The sequence below is a fragment of the Corvus hawaiiensis genome, chromosome 6 (assembly GCF_020740725.1).
Source record: "Corvus hawaiiensis isolate bCorHaw1 chromosome 6, bCorHaw1.pri.cur, whole genome shotgun sequence".
Classification (NCBI taxonomy): domain Eukaryota; kingdom Metazoa; phylum Chordata; class Aves; order Passeriformes; family Corvidae; genus Corvus; species Corvus hawaiiensis.
This window is the reverse complement of record NC_063218.1, coordinates 8,324,532-8,340,564: the sequence shown is the minus strand read 5'-3', so window position 1 is coordinate 8,340,564 and position 16,033 is coordinate 8,324,532. Positions and strand designations below refer to the sequence as shown.

Below are 16,033 nucleotides of genomic sequence, written 5' to 3'. Positions count from 1 at the left end.
TTCAAGTAATGATTGAGTTATTTTAAAAAAAAAGACAACTCAAAACCCCATGGTGATATTTCAAAAAGAAAATATTGATTTAATGCAGTAATAATGCACAAGGCCTGGTCTGACAAAATTGTAAAATTCTTTTTTCCCCCCAGATAACAGGAATTTTATCCTGCTATACTTCAGAGGGCAAAATTCTTAATCCACCCGTGTTGATGCTTCTAACTTAAACCAGTGTCATTTAAAACAGGAGCTGGTGATCACACGCTCAGCTGAGTCCAGAGGAGCAATTTCAAGTGGGGGCAGGTGAAACCCACTGTGCAGGGTGGCTGTACTTTGCACTGATCCATTTTGAAGTGGAAACATTCCAAAATCATGGCAGTGCAGGTTTTTCTTGTGATTATGTGGGACTTCAGCAGCGTTTGCCTGAGAGCAGAGGCAGCAGTGGGTAAACCCAGCAGACGGTGCAGCCAATTGTTCCTCTGCAGGGACCCAGGACTAGCAACTGGTTTTCCCAAGGTGGGTTATAAGGTGTGCTGGAGAGACACAAACAACAGTGTTACGTGGCCCGCCCTTAAGAGTTTCTGATGTTACTCTGGGAAGAAGGTGCTAGAGTTTCCTGCTGTTCCCACACTCTGGATTCTAAGGCCGTGGCAGCTTCTGAAGCTCCCCAGCTCTCCCACAGCTCTTTGCTCTGCTGCAGAGACACCTTGAACTTGGCAGAGTTTGCAGAACCCACGTACCGCTGTCCCTCTGGATGCAAAGCGTGGTAGAGAGGAGCATCTCAACCTTTGTGCCATCTGTTTGTGGCCTTTTCCTTCGGGAAGACAAAGGTGAAAATGTAAAGCTGACCAAAACAATCTCAGTCACTGAAAAAAATGTTGATCTCCCCTCAAAACTGAAGAGAGAGCTGGAACCCCTGAGGTCCCCACGGCCCACACTGACTGCAGCGTGGGATGGGGACGCCAGCCCAGCCAGTGTCAGATGCTTTGGGGCTGAATCACAATCTCACCGAGCCGGTTGGATATCCTGAGAGCTGCAGGCTGCCACGGGATGGCCATGCAGGGCAGGAAACCGCTCCAAAGCAGAAAGAAAACAAATTAAAAAAACCTTCCAGACAGTTGCCAATAAAGTTTCTTTGGCTCTGCGTCTGGGCATCGCTCCCAAATCCAGCCTCTTGCCCTTGGATAAAGCACTACAGCCTGGAATGAGAGTCAGATGCGTGGGAGGAGTGCATGTGTCTGTGTCTGGGCTGGAAAACATGTGTGCCTAGAAAAAGCTTTTTACTTTGGGCCTTGCTCCAGAAAACCTCTCCTTGCTTTTACAACTGTCCCCTGTTCCTTGGGACTACCCAGATGTTCAACCCAGCCTGAGGACAGGGAGCTGAGGAGTTTTCTCGGCATCATTCCCTCTGACCCCCAGGCCTGAGAGCAGACAGCCCGGGGCAGACAGCCTCCAGCCCACACATCTGTTCCTCGAGAGGTGGGTGGATGGTCACCCAGGCTATGGGGTGACCTGTAAAATTTAGCACTGGACCCACAGCTTCTGGCTTTACCTGTTGGGAGGGGATCAAGACTCAGCCTCAGCAGAGAGGGGGGACAGCCAAAGACGTTGGGGAGCAAAAGAAGAGAGGGAAGAAGAGGATTGTTGCTGGTTCATTCCTACTATTTTATTCTGAGATTATATTAGTGGGTGGACTGATTGTCACTTTTTTAAAAATCCATATCCTGGAACTTTGCATTTACGTGGGAGTTCTAGCTAGTCTCAAATGAAAGGCAAACTGGAACCACCACCATCAAACCGTGTGTCCTTAGCCTGCCAGGCCGCAGCAAGAAGCTGGGCGAGGAAAAAGAGTGAATACTTCTCTTTTTAACATCACAATTTGAACCCCAGCCTCCTCCCGGCCGGCAGGGCGGCTGTAACCCGAGGGAAGCGGGTGCGGACAAGCGGCACGGCCGAGGCCCGGGGGCGAGGATGGAGAGGCGCTGGTCAAAGCAGAGCGAGGGGACACACCGCGGGGAATGAGGATGAACTGAGGCTCCCTGCCCTCGATGGGGCGGAGGGATGGAGGGCTCGGCTGTCCCGGGCGGTGCCGGCCCCGCCGCCCGCCCCGGCCCGCCCCGCACACCTCGGACCGCCCCTGGCGACCTGCGGGCGGCGGCGGCGGCGGCCCGGGCCCGGGCCCGGGACCGGCGGGAGGCTGCTCCGGTGAGGCTGCTCCGTCCCTGGACAGGTGCCATCGCGGGCGGAGCAGCCGCTGCCCCGGGAGAAGCGCCCGCGGCTCCGGCCGCTCGTCCCCCGCCCTGCCCCGCCCCGCCGGGGCAGCTCTCCGTGTCCCTGGGGCGGGCGAGGGACCTGCCGCACCCCTGCTCTGTGCCCGGCCCGCCTACGGAGGAAACCTGGGGGAAAACCACACAACATTGGTTCTGTTAAGCACCGCGGCAGGCCGGTGAGAAGCGCGTTTAGTGAGTGTTTTTTAATCCACCCCCCAAAAGAGCTCGGGAAAATGCTTGAGGAGATGGGGTTGATCTAACATGGTAAATGCAGCACTGCCTGTAGCATTTACAGATGCTAAACAGAACTCATTAGATCTGCCTCAATTACCTAAATAGTTGGAAATACTGTATTTTTACAGGATTCTAGTCGTTGGGATGGGGCAGCCTGTTCAGGCAGAAATAGCATTATTTGGGTGTGCATGAGGTGGATGAAGTAGTTACAGAAAATATTTTCAAAGTGTTGGATGTTGACTATAGTTACTTTGGTTTGTCTCCAGTGTACTCAGTCAGTACTGAGTTAATAATCCAGCAACTTCTGTTATGTATTTGCTGAGTATTGTTCACTAATTTAATGGCTTTCTTGTGGTGTGGGCAGTTAGTTAAGAGTAAATTTTAAATAATTTTGCCCACAGCAATTTTCAGTGGATAATGCTGGAACGTGTTTATTTTAACCCAAGCATTCTTTCTCCTACCTTATCAGCTATCTTCATTCCTACATAGCCCTTATCACAGAGGTATTTATTTATAATCCTTTCTTCACAGGCTTAATATGCCACACAGAAAGTGAGGCCGAATAACGTGCACATGCTGAGTATGGGAGGAGAGGCTGAAGGACATCCTGTTTTGTTTCAGCAGTGTTGTTATTCTTTGGGGTGAAATGAAGAATTTGATTTTGTTTTGGAAGCACTCATATTTCTGATGCAACTGAACTTCAGTAACCTTTTTGAGGTACAGATTTCAACAAATTATTTTTTTCTCTCTAACAAAGATGCAGAACTTGTCAGTGGTAGAAAGTCTTGCTCGCGCAGACATATCACACCATGGGTCTCCAAAAGACCTGGCAGCTGAGGCAGGTGGTGTGTTTCTTGATGAAAGTGGCTGTAACTGGAATGAAAGGACAAATAATGAAGAAATTGCTAATCTTGAAGTAATGCAGCAAAGCCTCCCTGTAATGGACGACAAAGGTAGAAGTTGTGAGGGGTTTTCTGAGAGCAGCTTTAGTACCTCAGAACTCAGTGGTTCCTGGGGTGATTTTGAAGGCTTCAAGGAGCCCTCAGACAAATCAGAGAGATTCAGTCATAACCTTGAAGTTTTGGTGAAGTCAGCAAAAACTTCTGGAGCCGATCTGGACCTAAGCAATGGAGGCTGCAGCACTTCTGCTGCCCACTCGTGTGCTGAGCCATCTCTGTGCCACGGGATACAGGAGGCTTCAGGCTCTCTGAACGAGGTATGTGTTCACAGCAAACCAAGGACCAGAAATGTTTGTGTTACTGCTTCCTACACCTCTGGATTTGTATCTGTCTCCTCTGCAGAGGGTAATGCTGTACGTGGAGAGAAACTGTCCAGCCACTTTGCAGCTACCTCAAGTGGAACAAAAGCAACTTCTTTACAGCGTTGGACAAATACTTAAGTTGTCCTGCTGGAGAGCTTTAAAGAATGTAATGCGCTACTTTGCTTCTAGGCACTAGGAATAAGTAAGCATGTAGGCACCATAAACCTTGCCCTGAAGCACATGCAGTTTAAAAGCTGGATGAGAAAGAGCATAGGAAACAACAAATCAGGAAGGTGGGTGACAAGAGCAGGGTGGACAGAAATTCTGTGAGTTGCCTGAAAACTTATTGAAGTAAACCCACATACCATTGAGTTAGAATTTGGCAAAAAACAATGACTTCTGTTATTTAGTATGCTTCCTGAATAACATCAACATTTTTTCTGGAATTTTAGATTGATGGTGACACGCAAGAAATTAATAGAAATAATTTAATATAATTCATTTTTGGCATAGGATATTACATTCTCTCTTACAATGTTAGAGCTAAAATTCTGAGTTAATAATGCAATGAATCCTTATTAGCACAAAAAAAAGAAGGGTCAGGTAAAGAGTTATACCTTGTTGGGATGAACTTGTTTCCACGTGGACCAAACATGTATCAGCAAAGGGAAAGAAAGTAGCAAAAGGGAAGAAAGAACAGAGAAATACAGAACAAAATCCCCTTGTTCTTACTACTTTTATCCTAAACTACAGCATTTGAAAAAAGAGAACAATCAGCTAAGACTTCCATGGGGTTAATCTGTAGCAGTAATAACTTACTGCTTGTAATCTGTTGGGTAAATTTTAATATGTGTAGGGAACTGAGGGTTTTCTGGAGATAGGATTTCTTGCCCTTGCCCAGGAATTTTACTTGTTGCAGAGGTATTACTAGGGAAAGCAGAAAGAAGTGGGTGGGATAAGCTGTCCACACTGACTGAGTGTAGATACACAAAATACCTGGTTATTGGTGTGCACAGAGAATTCTAATTTTTTGTAATGCTGGAAACAGGGGACAAGAAGTCTTCTGTTGGATAAAGAGAATGTTGTAATGACTGAAGCTGAAATGGAGTATAGCAGATTGCTTGTTTCTTTCCAAAAGCAATAGCTCTTAATCTTACTGAAGCCTTTATTTTGCATTTGTTAAGGGTAGAAGGAAATGTCCAGTACGAGTTGAATAAGTTAACCATGCTTAGAGTTTCAAGTTGTCTTTTCTCAAGGTAGAGAGACACAGAGCTGCTGCAGATTTCTTGGAGTGTAGAATATATGTGTAGCTTGTCTTTTATCCCTGTGCTTTTTGTGTTAGTTTGAGATCATAAACTCTTTGGACTAGGGCTCTGTCTTCTGTATGGTGAATAGAAGAAAGGCCAGGTGGGTTGGAAGGGACCTCTGGAAATCATCTCAGGTCAGAGGTCTGACCTTCAATGCTTATTGCTTTATTTAATTGAATTATGTCAATTGGGATCACAATCATGTGTTTTCAGACAGAAACAATCATTAATTTCCTTGCAGTAGCTGAGTTTTTTGCCTACATGATTGAACGCTCTGAGGATGTTTCATGTGTTCTTTAAACACTGGCCTGTGAGAGAGGGACTGGTGCATGTGTTTAAGCCATGGGGTATTTTGATATAATAGGATATAGAGGATTTATTCAGAAAGTACTGATGTGAACTTTGTACACTGATTTTTTATAGTTAGCACAAAACCACAAGATAAATGGAAATATACCCAAGCTTTGTTTCAGAAACACTCGCTGAAGTAGACAGTAATAAAGACAATAAAAAATCTCTTACTTTTTATCTGTTTTGGCTAAACTGTAATTCAGTGACTGGTATGTGTGTTGGAGCAGCACCAAGGCTCTGTGGAGGTGCTGCAGTTGTGCAGAGCTGTGCTTCCCTCGATGCACTCCCTGGGGCTGTAATTTCCCCATCCCGAAGCCAAGAGCAGCTGCCTGGCTTTTCCTTGATTCCCATCCCATTTCAATTTTGGTGCCTACCTGGAAGTTGGTTTTTTTCCTTGACCATGTATGCTTTAGCAAGTGTTACTTCACAGAATTCTGCTTTTCAGGCATCTGTCAGGATCCTCCATGTTGTATCTCCGGTTGAAATAATTTACAAATTAATTGAAATTACCGTGACACTTTGGGGAAGATTCAAAGGAATTTACCCAGGAGTCTTTGAATGTCCCAGCAGTGAATCATCAGGACAGGCATTTTAGCAAGGGTTTACTTCAGGAGGGAGCAGTGTGGGGCACAAATTCTGTTCTTTGGAGCATGGTCAGAAGAGCAGAAGCCTTCTACCAGCTCTAGTGATTTTGTCCACTTATCGTTAGATTAAATCCGTACTCTCTCAGTGTTCACCCCACTTCTGAGTTCAGTGTAATGAGACTCTGGAGCTATTTCAGCTGTTTGAATTACAATTAAATGAAACCATAAAAATATGGATTATCCATGCTTAGGGTTTTCAGACCAAATTGTTGATTGCTGAGCAAAAACCCCAAACTGACTGGTTCCATTCTTCAGTTTTCACACAACGTTGCTGCTCCTGGATTGCAGTCCCTGGGCAGGGTGGTGAGTTGATTAATTGCTTTTATTTGGAAAATTGCAGTAATTCCTTCTTTGAAGGAATAAAAGGACACAGCTTCTGAACCAGATGGCATACTAACATCCCTCTAGGGTAGGATGCAAATTATGCATGTTTTTCCTTGTATATGTATTTCTTAATCATCAGATAACCCTGTTACTTCCAGCAGCCCTGTTTTGATCACTCCTGTGGCTGTGGTCAGTCCTCCAAACCTCCTCCTTGTCACCGCTGGAGGAGGAACAAGGATTTAAATTAGGCTCTGATTTTTTAGCATAGGCTGGAAAAAGTTTGTTGCAAATGTGAGGATACAGAAGCATCCTCACCCCCGCTTTTTTGCAGACTTGCACAGTGCAAGTATTTATTGGTAACTGTAGCATTTAGCAGGTGTGTTACATTTGGTTGAATTAGGAGTGTTTGAATTCTGAGTCAGCAAAACAAGCTTTTGAATTGATGTGTGCACCAGATTTGACCTGGACTGAATCAGCTGAGCAGAAGGAGGAGTCATAAGCGTTAAATATGCAAACCAGTCTATGACCAAGAAGCTGGGAAGTTAAAGACTAAGGTTCATCAGAAACTCTGGGACTCTTGCTTCCTCTAATTCTAGGTAAACACTCAAAACACTGAAATATGAGCTCAGTCCCTCTGCTGTTAATAGTAATTCAAAAAACAATAAGACAATCTCTAGAAATATTATAGTTTTTGGACTTCATGAACTATGGGCATGGCCTGTATGGTGTATGTAATAAAACTCTCCTTTTTTCTAGGCAGACCACAGCTGTGAGGAGATATTTAGGTTGGCCTTTCCAGAAGTCTTTGTACCACAGTCCAGAGAGAGCATAAGAAGCTTAGAGCAAGTTCTTGATGAAAATAATGGAGATGTTGGGATCCCTGAACTTTTGAAGAATCAACTTTGGTAATGAGCTTAGATTAACAGTTTAAAAACAAAACAAAACAAAACCCAAAAACCAAACAAAAAAAACCCAAACCGAAACAAAACCAAAAAAAAAAGGGGAAAAAAGGAAAAAGTTCCTTTGCAATTACACTATTTATTTCATAATTTAAAAATCAGTGGTGCACTTAAAAATCTTTTTAGTGCTATGCTTTTCTGTGTATAGATCTTACCAGTTTTGTAGCACGTTGTTAAAGGAAATGGAAGGCGTTTTAGCCATTGGAAAACAATGAAGGGTATATATCAAAATTACTAATTCCTGCTTAGGGTTTTTCCTGCTGTTGGTGTGCCTTCTTATGACTAAGCCTCTGGAATGCCAGAACCCAACAGGCAGCCTGTTCTTCCTGTTTGCTTGTCCTTTCTTTACAGCACATCCCACTTATTTCTTCATCATCGGAGGCTGCTGCTTCTACTAACAACTTACTTGCTGTTTTTTTCCTCCCACCGAAGTTTTCCCAGCTGGTAACTTCTCCTCATGTTTAACCTGATGTGCTTCAGAATCTGTGGTACATCTGGCTTCTTTCTTGGGCTACATTAATAGCAATTAGTATCATTAACTAAGCTTTCTCTTGTGACAGCTGGAACACGTCTAGTTTTGTTATATGTTTTTTAAGGATCAGCAGCTTCTGAGCAGTATTGTAGTTACCAAAGTGTTGCAGTTATTTTTTTATAACTCTGAGGCTTTGTGTCTAGAAAGCTGTGTCAGACCATACTTGAGAAATGTCCTAAGACTCAGAAGAAATGTAGGTAAAACTTCTAGTGGGGGCACCCATTTGGCCAAGTTCACTGCATATGTGTTATATTTTAATCAGCATCAAACTTGTGAAGAAATATAATTGTAAAGGGGACTGCACTATTATAGCAGAGCATGAAGTAAAAACAAAAATTCCCTCATCTACTGTGGTGAATAATTAATGTCAATGACAAGTGTAAACTAAGTAAAGCCCAAGTGAATTTTTATATGTGATGAATGCAGTGTAAGAATCCAAAGTACCACAGTCGAGGGAACTCCCTGCTTCTCACTGTTTCAGCAGTGAGTGCCTTTGGCTTGTTTTGTAGGACAGGTGCTGCAGAGGTGAAGTGTGATCTCTGGGGTGGAGAAAGACTTGAGAGGCAGAAAAGGCAAAGTGCAGAATGCACAGGGCTGAACTCTGCCCACATTTCGCAGAAGCACCTGAATAATGTGAGCTGTGTGCATGTAGCAGTCTCTGAAATGTGCTTCCAATGCCCTTCTTATCTGAGGAGCACAAACAGTTATGTTGACTTACTGCTTCCACTAATTGTCATGCCAGCTAATTAGTACATTGGGTTGATAGTTTGGACAAGTGTAGAAAGAGATTTAAAACAAGTTGCTTGTTAGATCAGGGTTAGTACAGAGCTGTATGTAATAATGTAACTGTTGCATACGTTCACTGGAAACCTCATAGAGCTCAAAACCTCAAATTGTGTTTTGTTTCCTAGCATGGTTTCTGGAAATGTATGGAGAATGCTCAGAGACTTTGATAATACCCTCAGCTTAAGACATCCCTGGAGTAAGTCCCATTGCCAAGAAAACCTCCTGAGTGTTCTCGGGATAGATGCAAATCAAAAGGTAATTGAACAATGGTTTTCCATTCTGCCAGCATAAACACTGTGCTGGGAATCTGATCTTCTGTCAGCTGTACATGCAGATGAATGAGGGACCAGATCTGGGTGAGACATGAGGTTTTTTTAACAGGGAGCTTTTTAAGATGATAGCTTAGTGTTTTCTCATCTTTATGTGTAACTAACTATGAACTCGTGCAGGACCCAGCTTCGATTGTCTTTACATTGAAGTCTGCCAACACAGCTCCCTATTAGGTGGTGCACTCAGCTTTGGTGTAGATGGACAAGTAGCTTTCAGGTGTTAGAGGTGGAGAATCAGCTCCCAGGTGTGTTTGCAGTAGGATTGTTTACTTTTTTTGCTTGGAGTGCAAGAAAATTGTTAGCCTCTAATATCCTTCTGTTAAGTGAAAATCAGATCTGAATGAGATAGGCTGTTAGAGTAATTATTGGATGTTTTTACTGTATAGGAACTGAAAGCGTGTTCAGCTTCCCCTTTCCTCACATTATTCCTCTGTCTGCTTTTGCAAGGCTTGAGGAAGAGTATGTTTTAAATTGGATTGAGGCCAAACCAACAGTACTGAAAGATCTCAAAAAGAAATGTCTCTGTTTAACAATCTCTTGTTTTGAGGAGATACAGGGGTCAGGGACGGTTTAGTATTCAGTTATTTAGTTGTGATTAATTAGTCACATGTAGTTTTCACAAGTAATTGTTTCAATTGATTATTTGAATGCTGAAGCAAGGTGTTGGCAAGGTACTGATTTAATGGGCGTATTTGACCTTTCTTGCAAGTTATATGCAAACAGAAGGACAGTGCTGCAGGTAGAAACCTATTCTGCACTTGAAAGTCACTTTTATAGAACTGTCATTTAACAGAGAGGGAATGGGAGACATTTCTCCAACACAGCTAAACTCCCATTCTGTTCCTTTCTTGCCCCCAGCATCAAATCAATGCCCAGGCAGCTTTAACTTACATCATTACTTCTTGTCTGTTAAAGGAAAATTGTATTGCTTGTAATAATACAGATTAAGATGGATTTCTTAGCAATGCGTTGGTGTTAATTAAGGCTAATTCTAATTGGAAATGGCTTTTTTATTAATTGAAGTCACAAATTCATGTGTGTAGGTAGAACTGGTTCTGGCATAAAATTGTTTTAATGCAAAGGGAGCACATGATAAAATACAGCTGCAGAAAGTAAAATTTAGTGGTTGCTATTTGAGTGAAATTTCTCTTTAGGTAGTATGCACTGAAATCAGATAGAAATGCATAAATAAATTCATAAATAAAACGTAAATTATGGTTTTTTAGGACATTTCAGAGAGCCAGGCTGATATTTTTGAGGAATCAAATGTCAAAGATAATGAGGACTTTAGATTTGATGGATTCAGTGTTAATGACTGCAAAGCATTGATCCAGACCAAGGTAAGAATTGCTCTGGGAGTGAGCACTTCAGAGAACCACAGAGTGTATTTAGCATGTTCCTCTCTGCTGTTCCAGCACATGTTCTCATGTAATGGTTTGGTCCTGGTATAATTTTTGGATGTGGAGTAGGTTTTTGCTCTTTGAAACCTCTTTGACAGCTTCAGAAAAGGAAGCACTTGTTTGTTTCTTGTTACAGCAATGCAAGTCGGAAGGAAAATTGTGTCATCCTCCATTGCTGTAAAACACCTCAGTCACCTCAGTCTGTTTTTTAACAAGGTATTTTGGAGGAATATTCTTAACACATGGTCTCTTCCTCAATGGAGAATAAAATTGAGCAGCTGTTGTCACTGTGGAGACAGTTTGAGACACACTTTCATTGCTCTGTTTTATTCTGTTTACTGCCTTGGACAGTGAAGGTGTACAACTTTTCTAGGAGCCTCTTACATAAGAGATGATAGGCTGGAGAATTCAGAAATAAAACTTTAAAAGAGTGCCCAGCTTATTCCTTCTTAACTCAGTTCTCCTTCCTTCAAGTGAGCACATGAGGGGGGGATCACAGTGGCTGAATCACGTTGGAAATGTGTAAAATACAGGAACAGGGTTTAGACAAAGGAGAAGTGGTTTGAAACATGAAGAAGGAATAAAAGTGAAAAGAATTGTGATACAAAGTTAAGGTAAATGGACACTATTTTTCTGGAATAGCCTCATAAGGGAAAGAACAAACCCTGCAGCTTGGTGTCTGAAAGACAAATTCATTACAAAATATATGTTGCTATTTCTAATTTAAAGTAAGTCAGATCATATAATGGGATGTTTTCCATTTATCTTCATAGTTATGTCTTTTCCCTCTAAAAATTTTAAATAAATTTAAAAGATTATTTTAATGACAATTTTTACCAATTAGGTTGGCATATGCAAAGTGATTAGCTTCCTGTAGTATGGAAAAAATTAACTGAGTTTTTCTTTTTCACTCAGCTTTCTGTGTCACCAGACTCCAGACATGGTCATCTTTTCACCTGCAACCTCTTTTTGAAGACCACATCATCAAATGAAAACACAGAGTGTATAACAATGCCAAGGAAGAAGCAGATTTTTGCTACACACAACCTAAAAATGAAATTTTTCAGTAATGATGTTTGTTGAACTAAATGCACTTTATAGTGTTTTTTTGTTTTTGTTGTTGTTTGGGTTTTTTTTGAACTGAATGCAGTTTACCTTCATTTTGCTACTGACTTGGTACTATAGACTACAGATGTTCTTTAGGAAAGTGACATATTGCTGTATATGAGGGAGCTAAGGCCACGTTATTAGAAGATATTTCTCCTGTTAAGTTGTGAAGTGAAATTTTGTAATTTTGTCCTGCTGAGTTTTGCCGCAGAGTTGTGTCCCTTACAGTAAATGCTGCAGCTGCAAACACACTTCAAGGTAACTCTGGTGGATTCTCCTGAACTACTGACCTTTCAGGCCTTAATGCCTCTTCAATCAAAACCCTCCTTTCCCTGACAAAATCTGTTTAGCATGTTTAACATGTGCCTTGTCACCATCTCTCCTACTTGCTCCAGTTTGGATCAGCTGAGATCTGTTGCTTTGCCACTGCTGGATGTAATGAAAGGAGCCTTCTTCATTTGGGGACTTTCAATGGGGTTTAGCAGAATAAAAGTGTTTTAAATTGTCTGTGAAGCCTGCTGCGGTGATAGGGGTGGAGGCAGCAAAATGCTTCATTCTGGCGTTGTTCTCTGACTGAAATAAATCACCTCGTTGAAGCTGATTGTCACAGGACATGTTGGGTTCATTCAGCCACACTTACACCATGCATACCCTGCTTGTAAAAGCTCAGCAGCGTCGTAGTTTGGGACTTGTGCTGCACAAAGGTGTAAATTCCTGCCCTTTTAAAATTTTATAGTAACTATCGACTGTTGCCCATCTTCCTGCATGTTTGAGTGCCACAGGGGATGTACTTCACTGTCATTCAAGGAATCTGTGTTGGTTCCCTGCCAACTGCAACAGCTTTATTTATCCATCAGCAGTAACTTCTACGCGAGTTACTGATCTGTTTGCTGCTCTGGCCATTCTGAGTATGAAAATTTTATATGGCTTTTTATTTTAAAGAGTTGCTAAGCACTGCAACTGATATTTTATGTGTTGAAAGCAGGGAGCAAAGTTGGGTGTTCCAAAACTAAGTCAGTTAATTATTTAATACGTGCCTATTCTGTTCTTAGAATTAAGAATACTATAAAGCACTGACAGACTCCAACCCTTAATCTAGTAAACTGTTCAGCAGTGACATTACAATTGCTGTCATAACTTCAGTAATGCTTATGATACCTCAGTGCTATTAGCATGGGATGAAATGTGTCCTGCTTAATCAGCAGATGGAACAGGGAAAAATGCTGTTTTGAAGTGGCTCTGTAGCTTCCCTGGTCCTGGAGGGAGTTCTGCAATGACAAACTGGAAACCCCATGTGGATACAAGAGCAGGGTTAACTTTTTCAGTTAACCCTAGACTTGAATTAATTTTCAGTTTCCCTTGTATTCTTTCAGAGCTCTTAAACATGTATTAAATAGGTTGTAGTCATAAGCTCACAAAATGTTAAATTGCCAGTAAATGGTGAATGAATAGTTGAGGTTGGTAATAAACCTTAATAAAATCAATTATAAGATTAAAATCCCATTTTTATGCTTTCATACAAGCAGGGGCCTGCAGAGGGGCTAGGCTAGAGAGGGCAACTTGTAGTGTATGTAACACTCATGGATGCATCAGAACCCTCTTTTCCTCTGGGTTTTCAATTTTGCCTTTGCTTTTTGCGAACATCGGATGAATGTATCAAAAAATGTTTTGCACTGTAACTCTGGCAGAAGGATGAATATGTCATCTTTCCCTCGTATTAGCAGATTTTACAGCCCTGTCCAAGGTACAGAATGGAAAGAAAAAAGGGTTCAGCCCTTATGATTCAGCAGGGAAATAAACCCCTGGGGTTCCAAAGGTGATGGGCTCCACCTTTCAGGTCTTTCTCTTTTGGACAGATGCTTTGGGCCACCTGAGCCCTCACTACCTGTAAGCACTGGCTGCATAAGGCAACTGAGGGACCTTGTAACTCCCAGTTCCAGTCTGAGATGAACAAATTCACCTTCCCAGAGGAAAAGTCTAGCAAAATGGGAATGACAAAGCAATTCAGCTTCAAGGCTGGGGAGTTCTGGCAACCCTCCAGCCCCCATCAGAATTTGTACACAGCCAGCACATTTGGGGGGGTACCCACAAAGACAAAACCGGACTCTCTCGACTGACAAGAGATCAGGGAGACAAACCAAAGTGTAGCCAACCATCTTCAGGCGCATTTCGTAGTAAAAACGTAGCCTCGCCTTCCGTGGCTTTCCCGGGAAATGAGGGGCGCCGGAAGCGCCTCTGACGTGTCCTGCACAGGCAGTGAGCGCTCGTTTCCTTGAGTCATTTCCTCGTTCCTGCTGTCCCTGGCAGCCGGCCCGGGGTGTCAGCACACGCTGTGTCCCCAAAGGCACGGCCGCACCAGGGCCCCCGCTGCCCGTGCTCCGGGACTGCTGCACTGAGGAAGTAACACTTTGTACCTCCGCACGTTTTAAGCTACCATTTTCACCGTTTCTCATCTTAGTTACGAACTCTCAGCTGTGAAATGCTGAGTTTTGATGAACTAAACGTGCCACTGTACTCTGTGTTTGAGGAAAGCAAATACCACAGACTTCTGACATTTGCTTAGGATTTTGAAAAGGTGAATACGAGAGCAAGGCAGGAGTTTTGGACAGCAGAGCTAGACAGGAATGCCTCTTCCTTCTGCTGGGATTAGAGGGAAAATATACCCATAGAACAAAGTTTTACAAAGTTCCAATCAGCAGTGTAATTACTGAAATAGCTTCCTTTGTGGAAGGAATGCTGTAAACAGCTTTGCAAAACAACCCTTCAAACCAACTTCATTGTGAAAGACTGAAAATTTTTCAGTGCATATTCTAAAATGTGGAATTTAATTAATTATAATAATTTTTAAAAGAGTCAAGAAAAGGAGGGGGGACAGTCAGACTCCAGGATGATTTCTAACTATACTATAAGCCCACCATTGGTTGTATATGCAGAAGATGGAGTCAAAAACAAATGAAAGAAATCTTGTAAAAGCATAAGATTTTTTCAAAACTTTTTCAAGTTTTTTTCATTACAGGATTTAAAAGCACTCTGGCATTTTTTAATTATGAAGATCAGCTCTAACAGTTTAAAAAATGGGACTTCCTAGAGTACTCCTACTCCAGTTAAGCCAGCAGAGGGAATTTGGCTAAAACTGAGCTACCTTCAAATTAATCGTTAACCCCCAAATTTCCCTGCAGAGCCAAGTTTAACTTTCCAGATCCACTCTGGAAGATCCAAAGAGAAAAAGTTTCTGCTCCTTCTACTGAAATATGTCTGAGATCAATCTCCTAAATTGCCTCCCACAGCACAGCCTGAATGCCAGAGCACAGCCAGCCTGGCTTAGTGCTCTGCTGGGTGGTATAAACAGGCCCTGATGAGAGAAAAATGTATGGAATGAATTTGCAACATTTTTTGCTTTTTTCATTCAAGGCGAGATGCCTCTGAAAGCTGGGCAAATCCTGAAATGCCAAAAATCCTCCCGCTTCCCTGAATATCTGCTTTATTAACACACACTTCTACAGACACACTTCTACGTCTTCAGACCTTAAAGCCTCACTTCTATAATCAAATCAAAATACTGATTTTGAATAGCTCAAAATTAGTTTGCCACTAATTTATAACGCATCTTCCTCACAGACCTAATGGATAGGTTATTTAATTTTGTGTATTTTACTGTTGCTTGTGCTGGAAAATTAGTCTTTTAAAGTGTCACTTCCAGCACACAGATTACAGAGCTGGACAGAGCACTCTGTGTAGCACCCAGACCTCCCCAGCGAGCTGTTTGAAGCAGCACTGCACTGAGCTGTGCTGCTCTGAATGCTTTTTAGTTCAGATCTTTCAGCACAGCTAAGATCGATGCAAGTGTATGAAAACCTACACCATCTTTAAACAGTCTCAGCTTGCTCTGAAAGCTTCAAAAATATTTTCTTAAAACACTGAACTGCAGCACACCCTCGTAAGGCAGCGTTTTCTGCTGCCACGGGCACAGGCTCAGCTCTGTGCTGCAGCATCCGTAGCGGCTTCCTCAGGAGCGAGTCAGTCAGAGTGCTGATGGCACGGTGGTCACACCACCGGATTTCTGTGCAGTTCCTTCTAAACCTGTTGCTTTTCACACTGTGGTCAGCAGGATGCAGGACAAAGGGAGGAGGAAGTCTGTAAGCAGCAGCCACTGCAGTCTCATCAGTGAAAGCTGCTGGAGAGTGCTCCGTTATGCCTCAATGTGTATGATATGAATGCTTTTTTCCCCCCTTAAAATGGAGGGAATTTGATGTAACTCTTAGAATGGCACATAAAGAGGCTCCTCTTTATGGAAATGATTAAAAATGAGGGGAAATGGTGATTCTGCCTCAATTTAAAATAAACCTTGAAGCTCATTTTACAAGAGTCAGGATCTCGTATTAAAAGTCCACAACAGGAAGAGGATGGAAACCTCTAAACCCGAAGCTGCTGGATTGATTTGTACGAGCAGCCTTTCACAAGCCCAGAGTGGCAGGGCTTTTGTCCAGCCTGACCAGCATGCAGGCCTGAAGAGTCACCACTCCACGAGTCAAGGACAC

General features: G+C 42.6%; 1 protein-coding gene across 5 annotated transcripts; it reads left to right on the top strand.

Annotated features, from left to right (window-relative positions):
* Nucleotides 1-818: 818 nt before the first annotated feature.
* On the top strand, nucleotides 819-12,096 carry CLBA1 (clathrin binding box of aftiphilin containing 1). 5 transcript variants are annotated; one of them, XM_048308229.1, is made up of 8 exons: nucleotides 819-1,470; nucleotides 3,027-3,711; nucleotides 3,797-3,922; nucleotides 6,314-6,361; nucleotides 7,139-7,287; nucleotides 8,785-8,914; nucleotides 10,215-10,328; nucleotides 11,304-12,096. In XM_048308229.1, exons 2-8 carry the CDS (start codon nucleotides 3,253-3,255, stop codon nucleotides 11,469-11,471), a joined length of 1,194 nt encoding a protein of 397 aa, XP_048164186.1. In that variant the 5' UTR covers nucleotides 819-1,470; nucleotides 3,027-3,252; the 3' UTR covers nucleotides 11,472-12,096. The 5 variants fall into 5 exon arrangements, with proteins under 5 accessions (XP_048164186.1, XP_048164188.1, XP_048164185.1 ...); XM_048308228.1 differs by lacking the exon at nucleotides 819-1,470 and adding an exon at nucleotides 2,173-2,437; XM_048308227.1 differs by lacking the exon at nucleotides 819-1,470 and adding an exon at nucleotides 2,173-2,453.
* Nucleotides 12,097-16,033: the final 3,937 nt, after the last annotated feature.

Coding starts and splice junctions, on each gene's coding strand:
- CLBA1 (XM_048308229.1), top strand. CDS start 3,253: ATGCAGAACTTGTCAGTGGTAGAAAGTCTTGCTCGCGCAGACATATCA. Junction 3,923..6,313: donor GCTGGAGAGCTTTAAAGAAT/GTAATGCGCTAC, acceptor TCCATTCTTCAG/TTTTCACACAACGTTGCTGC. Junction 10,329..11,303: donor AAGCATTGATCCAGACCAAG/GTAAGAATTGCT, acceptor TTTTTCACTCAG/CTTTCTGTGTCACCAGACTC.